Source organism: Epinephelus moara, chromosome 5 (genome assembly GCF_006386435.1).
Source record: "Epinephelus moara isolate mb chromosome 5, YSFRI_EMoa_1.0, whole genome shotgun sequence".
Lineage (NCBI taxonomy): Eukaryota > Metazoa > Chordata > Actinopteri > Perciformes > Serranidae > Epinephelus > Epinephelus moara.
Genome location: NC_065510.1, coordinates 43,661,097 through 43,670,483, shown reverse-complemented (window position 1 = coordinate 43,670,483; position 9,387 = coordinate 43,661,097). Strand labels below are relative to the sequence as shown.

The 9,387-nt window shown below is 43.3% G+C and overlaps 1 protein-coding gene across 1 annotated transcript in view; it reads right to left on the bottom strand.

Moving 5' to 3' along the window:
• The window catches only part of maml3 (mastermind-like transcriptional coactivator 3), a 174,419-nt gene extending 165,307 nt beyond the window's left edge, over positions 1 to 9,112 (bottom strand). Inside the window, exon 1 of the mRNA XM_050044243.1 lies at positions 7,932 to 9,112. Within this exon, the coding sequence (XP_049900200.1) occupies positions 7,932 to 8,309 (378 nt within the window). The 5' untranslated portion in view covers positions 8,310 to 9,112. The remainder of the gene's footprint in view (positions 1 to 7,931) is intronic.
• Positions 9,113 to 9,387: the final 275 nt, after the last annotated feature.

Sequence of the window (9,387 nt, the reverse complement as noted above, 5' to 3'; positions counted from 1 at the left end):
CTTTAGCTATCTGCCTTTCAACGTGCTACCTCAACTACTAATGTACAGTTTTAGCCCACTAACTATCCTGCTATTGGCAATGGTACTACTGTACTTTCAATAAAGCAATCGTACTATCAAATTCACAGAAACTCTGTCTGAATACATTGCTCTTCTTAATGGGTTCAGTTGACTATTTAATCTGCAATTTCCTATGACCTGTATCCCAAACTCACACCATGTGAAACTGTACATGGGCAACTGTGCACTCAGTGGGTATGGACTAGTATATAAATATTTGCAAATATACACGCAGGCCTATCTGGCTCTGTGTGCCGACTTAAAATGAAATAATTTACCTTCGCTACAGGTCTTTTCTCCTTTGAATAATAGAACATATGGAAATTTAGGTCTATTTTATTACAATTCAACATGTGCTTAGAAGAAATTATTCTCACCAGATATTATGACCTGAGAGATATAAATATGTTGGACTTCCAACAGATTTTTCCTGGTGGAAAAAAAAAAAAAAAAAAACTAATTACAAGATAACAGAAACTCTGAACCCAAGCTGACTAATCAGAGTTCTTGTGGTCCCCACATGGTACCTCTGTAATCGCCAAAGCCCTGACATGTTACATTTTCTGAGCAGGAGCACTTCAGCTATGGCATATATGCATGGGCTCTGTAGCTACGCTGCAACTCCTTACTGCACAACTTCTGTATAAATCAAGCTAAATGCTTTCTTTGCTCTTTTTGTCCACAACAACAAAGGCATGTCTGACATATTTTTGCTTTCTGCCTATGTCTGTAAAGTTCTGCATGGAGGTCCGTGCATATATGCATATGAAGCATGAAGTTTATGACCATCTAGCCTGTATGCTCTGATTGCACAGGTGTAAACACGCCATTTACACAGACAGTCAATAGAGTATAAACAGACCTATGCACATGCATGTCCGCCCCGCTGGATATTTGGTCCTTAAAGTTTTATATACCCTTTATGACATGAATATTTTAGACTGATAAACAGTGACTGACAGAGAAAACGAACACTTGACTCAGCTTTGTCGTAGGTCTAATGAGGAATTAATAAATATGTAGTAAATTACTTAACTTAATTAGTTAGGTGAGTGTAAATAATGCTGGCTATGTGGAAGTGTTTGTGTTTATGTAATGGACAGAGAGCTAACAACACGCCCTCAATATTACCCAAAGGAACTATAATTATCGGCTTTAACAATGTGCCTGTAAGTTGGACACGGTCTGCTTTTCAACCATTATATCACCCATCTTGCCCATCACCTTGACTTACAGCATTTGGTGGACTACTTATCCAAAGTTTGTACAGTATCAAGAGTGCAGAAGTGAATGAATCACTGACTATCTCAGTATTAGTGTAATGTGATACAAGGTGGCCTGTTGTTTCACAGTTGACCAGACAATTACATGTTTGGAAGTGTCCATCTTGTGTAGGTGAATATCAGCAATGACTATATCCCACCTCACTATCTGGCTCTATGAGGTTATACTGGAAATATCACACCCCCAGGTACACTTAATCTGAAGCCACTACTTTGAATGTTTTGTTGTTTGCTACAGTACTCCTTGAATGATGTCCAAGAAATGGTGGGAAGACAGGGCAGGCTCCCAGTGTCTTCTTTTCCCTTCTCAATAATAGTTAGACTACAAACACAAACACACGCTTTCCATAATTACAGGCTTGCCCCTGCCACAATGTGGGTGTGTCTGAGAACCATTAGACACCAGCGCAGTGTACTGGCATGTATATGACAATACCAGACGCTCAGGAATATGACAAAAACAGCAACAGTGTGGACCATGCAAGTCTATTATTTCCAATGTATAACTATAATCTGGCAGAGCTGCATAACCAATTTGTCAAACACTGTCTTGCTACCTTTATCTCTTAGAAGAAATTTCATCTATTTAGCCTACTTTTTGCTCATTGTAGAAATTCCTGACATTCTTCAAACTGACAATTACCATATTGGCACAGCAACCACTACAACAGCACACATACAACACACCACAGCCAAAGAGTCATTTGTCCCATTTTAGCCTAATATTGTGAAGTCCTAAAGGGACATTGTGTAACATTTTCAGTTGTTTATTGGCAAAAATTGATGTCTGCATTCATAAATATGTCATCATTGGTGTACTATTACCTCCACAAATAATCTGGCTTATTCTCGTAAAAGGAGAATTTCGGATTTGTTTGTACATTGTGCCGGTAAGTCGTCTGGGGGGTTCCATAACATTTCGCCATCTTGAGAATACATCTGCTAGCAAGGGACATACAGCCCCCGCCTTCGGCGTTTTCGTTGAGAGCCAGGCCAGCGCTGCGTGACTGAGAAGCCGAAGGAGAGGAGCAGAGGCGCATCGCTACTACCCCGGCAAATTTGAAAGCCTGCACTACTGCAGCATAACAAAGTCCCACTCTTTGAGCATAATGCAGGATCATGCATATGCAGCATCAGTACTTAACAAAGTACAAAAGGGATCAAAAAGGCAACATGACCGGCGAATTCAAAAAACAAGGGTCAACATCAGGGTAGCTTTTCCCAGGTGGAAAGAGCTGCTGAAGGAGAAAGATAATGCAATCACAGGCCAGCGCCGCTAACAGCTATTAGCCACTGTTAGCGACGCAGTGATGCGAGGAGAAGGATGAGGTGTGTGAGGCTGAGCCACTTGTCAGTTGTCAAAAGACAAGACGTGATTGGTTTGTTTCGATTTACACCCGCCCCAACAGTCCTACGTTGTAAACACAGCCAGCATGGTGAGGAGGGGGTTTGTCAACTTGCATCGCGTGTGTCTGTGTAGGAGCCTGAATGAATACTCCATGAAGTATTAGATGACATGGTTTCATCAATGTTATCATAGCTTTTTGGTACACAGCGGCTACCATTGTTGCAATTCACGTTTGACACAGTGAGGCACTAGAGTGCGCTATCCGTTTGAATGCAATATATGATTTCAACGTTAGATGGGAAAAATTCCTACACACTGTGGTTTTAAAGGTGAAATGTGTCAGATTTAGGGAGAATTTGGTGGCGTCTAGTGGTGAATTGCAGATTGCAACCAGCTGAAAGTTCTCCTGGTTAAAACTCCTTCAGTGTTCAATGTTCAGGAGGTTTTTTTTACCAGAAGTTGAATTATCCACAGAGGATAACAACAAGGACAACAAATGAACCAGGTGATTCAAACCGCTAGAAACACTGAATAAAGCAGTTTCAAATTACAACTCAGGCGCTGCTAATTGCAGTTGGGATTCTTACTACAGTGGCTAAAGCCCAGTCTACACTATGCAATTTTAGGTCACCCCAAACTAAAGACGACCAACGTGAAGGAAACATGACAATATTTTTGGTCGTGGCTCTAAAACGGTGGTCCTAGGTCACACAGGGAGAAACGTTCAAGAATGGCTGTTGTCACAGTCTTGCGGTCAAAAACAGCCTGGGATAAAATTCTGAAAGTGTCAGAAATGTGGGATGACCATCTCACTGTGTGACTGCTGTCACCACCCACGTCTACTAACCAACCAATAGAAATGTAGCATGAAATGACACACTGGCGCTAACCCCAAACAAACAGACAGACAGCAGCTTGCCATGGAGGAAACACATGCTGAAAGAAATGTGTGGGATTCCAGCACAGAGGAAAACCTTGTTGAGCTGTGGCAGCAGAGGCCTTGCCTATATGATGTGTCGCATAAAGAGGGACATGGGAAAGGGACAAGGGAGGAATTAGTGGTGGAGTTGCACCTGCCAGGTGAGCAACCTAGCAGCTAGCAAACACACAGACACACTGCAGTATATAGTGCCCACAGATATTGAGGGTATTTAATAATGTGACCCTCAATGTTGTACTTCACAGCTAGTAATAAAGTAAAAGTAATAACCCGGGCAGTATCCTTGCTCACTCAGTGTGGAATGCTATTGCATCGTACGTCGTAGCCTGCGATTCAGGAGGCATTGTCAACGTACAGTCTGCATCATCAAACCTGATCTCGTGCCCAAGTTTATTAGATCCATCTTGCACAGTGAAGCTTTAGGGCTGCAACTAACGATTATTTTCATTGTCGACTAATCTTTCGATTATTTCTTCAAATAGTCGACTAATCATTTTATCAAAAAATTTGTGAAAAAGTTGAAAAATATTGGTCTGTCTCTCCCAAACCTCAAAATTATGTCATCTAATGTCTTGTATCGTACTCACGCCAAAGGGTTTTAGTCACTGTCATGGGAGAGTGTGTAAAGCTGCCAATATCTGAACGTAAGAAGCTGCATGAAGAGTATTTTGGGTACTTTTATAGTACTTTTCTATGAAAAATGACTCAAACCGATAAGTCGACTACTAACATAGTCACCAATTATTTTTATAGTCGATTAGTTATCGATTAGTCGACTAATCATTGCAGTCCTTTGTAGCTTGCACTAAACTTTTAAGATTGTTAAAATCTCACGGTTCGTAGGAAACTTTAGGTGAAAACGCTAATGGCCCAATGTGTAGCCAGTGTTTGGTTTGTCCGTTCTGGGTTTTGTCGTAGAAACATGGCAGTGCAACATGGCGATCTCCATCAAGGAGAACCCATTCCCTATGTAGATGTAAACAGCTCATTCTAAGGTACCGAAAACTAGGGGTGGGCGATATGGATGAAAAGTATATCACGATATAGTTGGTTCATAGTGATCGATAACGATAATTATCGATAATTTTTTATAACCTATTTAAAATAAGGACCAGGAGAAAATAAATAAATTTTAACACATTTATTTTAAATTCAATAGCTTTCTTCTGATTTCAATCACAACCATCAGTCAATGCACACGAAGGAAAATGTAATGTCAACACAACCATTAGAAAACACTCAAATAAATGTCCATACACAAGATGGTATAAAACTACTACTCATCTATTTCCTCGCTATCCACACTCATTCTTGCTACTCACTCCACGCTGTGTTGTGTTCAGTGTTGCCAGATCCTGGGAGAGAAACAAGGAACCGGGACCAGCAACCAAAATTACTTTACAAGTACATTACATTTACTGCCCTTGAAGTCTACCAAACCAACTAGCCGACCAAAAACGTGGAAAGAATAAATGAATGAATGAAAATGAAAGTAAAGAAGTTGCATATATCGAGCCATTTTACTTTCACTGTAACAGTGCTGGTATGCTGAACAAGATCTGAATCATGAGTACATATTTCACACAGAATCTGAATCTGCACACTGCCTTTGAATCATCCCCCTCTTGAAGTCTAATCTTTTAATCCTCCTCTTTCAACAAAGCTTTATTGTATTCTTTACATATTTTGCCCACTTGTTAGCGAAATAGTTAAAGGACCTCCATTAATCACACAATTTAAATGTGAAAAGTCTCACTGACTGACCGTCACCTGTGTGTATGCGGAGAAGGAGAGGGGCAGAGGGAGCGGAGCTGTGAAAACATCCTGCAGTCCGACATACTATCATGCGTTCAAATAACTTATTAGACAGATATAGAGAAAGGCGACGTTTAGAGAGCAAGCCCAAATAAGCAACTCCACTTTAGAAACAAGCCCAAAAAACAGCACCCCGCGACTACCAATATTTGTAAGCGACTTTACCAAAAAACAAGCCCAAAGTCATGGCTTATAAGCGGACCTTGTGTTCACACACGAGGATGGCGCAACCAAACCTGACGTTGTTAGCTGTTTGCGTGACACTGTTGCTAGGTTACCAGGGAGCAAGTGAGTGTGTTCATGCAACCAACCTTGCACAGCCCGACTCCGAGGGTAACTTGCACGGCTTTCGTCATGTTTTTTCCCGACAGAATACAGTAACATTATTGAACATTATATCGAACGTTTTTTCTACCGACACGGTTTATCGCGAGACGATATGTTATTGTTTTATTGCCCACCACTACCGAAAACACAATTCTCATCTTCAGGTGATTATACACTAAGAAAACATACTTATTTATTTTATATCTGCCAATGTACCCCCATAAATCCTACACAACGGACCTATAAATCATGATATGAGCATTTTTGCCATTGTGCTCATCTTTTATGCGTTTGTTCAACCGTCTTCAAACACACCTTCTAAACACAGTATACTTCCAAAAACAGTCTGTAACATAACCACTACAGATTGTGGGGTGCATGTGTGTAGTTACATTAACAGCATACTTGGCTTTCCTAGAATGCCTGCTTCTGCAGTGACTACATACAGCCATCTAGCTGCAGCTCTGTTCCTCAGAGAAAAACGGGATGAGGGATGGCAGACTCTTCTCATTCCATCTTCTTTACAATTAATGCCTAAACAATACCAAGAACTTACAATGTAGCATAAAAAACACTGAGCTCTCTGTCATTTAGCTAATGAATGCTGTGTGGACACATCTGAGGTGTTACCACCAGAGAGGGACAGAGAAGAGGGATGCTGCTATGTCTTTAAGCAGTAATCCCTTCATTCTCTGAGCATTTGTTGCCGACCATCTAATGGGCCATTCTGATTAATGTCCACAAGGGCTGCTGGGAGGTCCTGCACTATTAAAATCACTGCTGCTCTCTCAAGATGTGGCTGGTCAGGCTTGCGTGGTTCCTAAATAACGACTGAGGCTGTCTCAGAAATTAAAGACGTTCTGATTTTGCATTTCAAAGGGGGAGAAACTGGGCTCATTGCAGAAACAAAAGGGACAACAATGCTGACATTCCCAACATGTATCCTTTGGTCTTTTCTAAAGGAAACTGGAGCTTGCCCACAGTAGACATGGTGTGAACGGGAGACACTACACAGTTCGCCCATGTCTATCTCCATCTTTGTCATGCAAGCAGTGACTGCCAAACATCAGGAAATTTTCTTTCTAAACTACACAATCTGATCATTTAAGGATCTGATCTGCAAACCAAGATCCTCATAAGACAGCCATAAGAAACTGAACAATCCTCCAAATGTTGCCACTGCCCCCTACCATCAGAAGATCACTGAAGCATTCCCATTAAATGTGGTGGGTCTATATGAACTACGTTTGACTGACAATATATTTACTAAAGCATCACTGAATTGTTTTTACAATTACATGCAGTTTTTTAGGTATATGTGGAGCCTCCCTGTGAAATGTGTCACGTGAACACTTCGCATTAAGCTCCACAGTTATGAATGAATCTCCAAAAGTTACAGTATGAAAATGTTCAGTAACTATGTGGCAGCCAAGTCTGACCGCTGGAGACTTTCAGTGAAGAGGTGGCTGTGATTAGTTGTTTGCAACACTGTGAGGACTGATTTTGAGTGTGTGTTACAAAGGTTACAGAACAGGCTGGAGCATAAACTGCTACTGCTTAGTGCAAGGACGTAATGTTGCAACGTTAATGCTGTCTGTCTTGCAGAACAGTTTGCACCCAAAAGCAAACAACAGGAAAGGAGAAGTTGTTTTCATGCAAAAAGCAGCCGTCCTCTAGAAGTTAGTTAAAACTTTCTGAAGTGAATATCTTAAGTTGGTTATTAGCAGTGCCTTCTAAACTTTCAGCCTTCCTTTGAGCAGAAAGCTCCACCGATCTTTCAAAACGATCTCATATCAGCTGTCAGGCTTGTCTATTCCAAATCGTGTGGCATTTAAGCCCTAGCAGTCTGTTTTCTTCAATGAGTGGCTGGATGTCTTAAACAAAAGTAATAGTTGGCACTCTGGTTTGAAAAAGTGAAGTGTGTGTTTCCAAAGCAGTTGCCAGCGCTCAGTGAACGTGATTTCAACAAGTTTTCACAGCATTGAACAAGTAGTAGGAGTTGTGCAGCTTGCACCTTGATGGGGGTCCAAAATTTGGGGGGACAGAGAGATGGAGGAGAAATGAAAGACAGAGTGTGTGCTGAAGTGGATGCTGTGTTTATGTGGGTGAGGGGGGTGACTCCGGGCAGTCTCGACCCTGATTAAGAGCTCGTCCTTACCGCTATGAGCGTGTTATTCCTCTGTTCCGTGGATGAGGCAGAGTCCGGGTCCTGCTGCTTGCTCTGCGGCTGCTTGCTGCTGCCGCTGCCGCCGGTCGACTTCTTGGCCCTCTGCTCCAGACTCCGCTGGTACAGGCTGACCGTCTCTCTCCGCTCTATCTCCAGCTGCTCGGCGTGCGCTTGCTGGTACCTGTTCTCACAGTTTACGTGGTGTCTCCGGCAGCCCTCTATTCGCTGCCTCAGCCTCTCCACCACCGTGCTGTGTTTAGGTATGCCCACCGCCCCGGCGGGCACCACGCTCCCGGCGGCCGGGTTCATGCTGTTGTTGATGCAGATACTGCCGTTGGGTCCGGCAGCGGGGGAGGCGAAGTCCCCCATCACTAGGCCGAGTGGCTGCTATTTTGGAAGAACTTTTGTCCCCGTCAAGCTCACGGCTACCACCGCCACCTTCTCCTCCTCCTCCGGCCACCTCCTCCTCCACCTCCACCACCTAGTGTCCTCTCCCTCTCTGTCCTACCCGATGAAGGGTCCAAAGCAGCCGGACAGCGGACCTACAACAGCCGCCGACGCGAGCAACAATCGGGGAGGTTTAAAGGTCTTCGAGCCTAGCAGTCATATGGTGAAGGGCTCGCGAGTGACCGTCTTTCCAAACAAACTGCTCCACAAAACACAGATAACACCCAGCCTGCGTGAGAGCAGAGGAACCCCCGAACTGAATTCAACAATAAAGCCGCTACCACGCTGCTAACAACTGCGCTGGAAAACCCAACAATACCGTGAAGGTATAAACGTTAGCAGGCACTCTACGGCCATATACACACAAACCGTCCCGCGGAGGAGCGGCAGCAGCAGCAACAGTCCACTCGCCGTTTTACGGTGTTGTCCTTTGAGAAAAAGTTTTGCTGTCTGAACCGAACGGGCTCCGGAGTTTCCCAGTTAACTTGCATCTCATATGGTTTTGGTTTGAAAGAAATCCCGGTGAAGATGTTGTTGAGTTAGGGGAAAGAGCACAAGCGCCCTAGATAATCCGGTTGTGAGGCAACGATAGTAGCCCAGACGGTGCAAAACGCGGATATGGGAAGCAGTGGCGGAAGTCTGTAGTCACTGGCTGCCGCCTGCCACCATCACAATAATCAGGTCCGCTTCTCCACCATGCCAGCGGAGTGATATCAGGACAGGAGTTGAGTAAAAACCAGCTAGAGGCTGTGAGGAGCCCGCTGATGGGCACTCCGAAAACCCGGAATGGAATCCGAAAGTATCCCGGAAAGGACCAAACTACGACCAGTCCTGTGTTGTGTTCATAGATTACGTCCCTTTACACCAAGTTAGCAGTGCGGGACGAAAAAAACATCATCTTGTGAGTTACACCAAATAATTAGCTCATTTTGTCATTGCCACGTTTCTCACATGGATCTGACTTATATGGGTTGATTTGTTTTGTTTTTTCAAACAAATA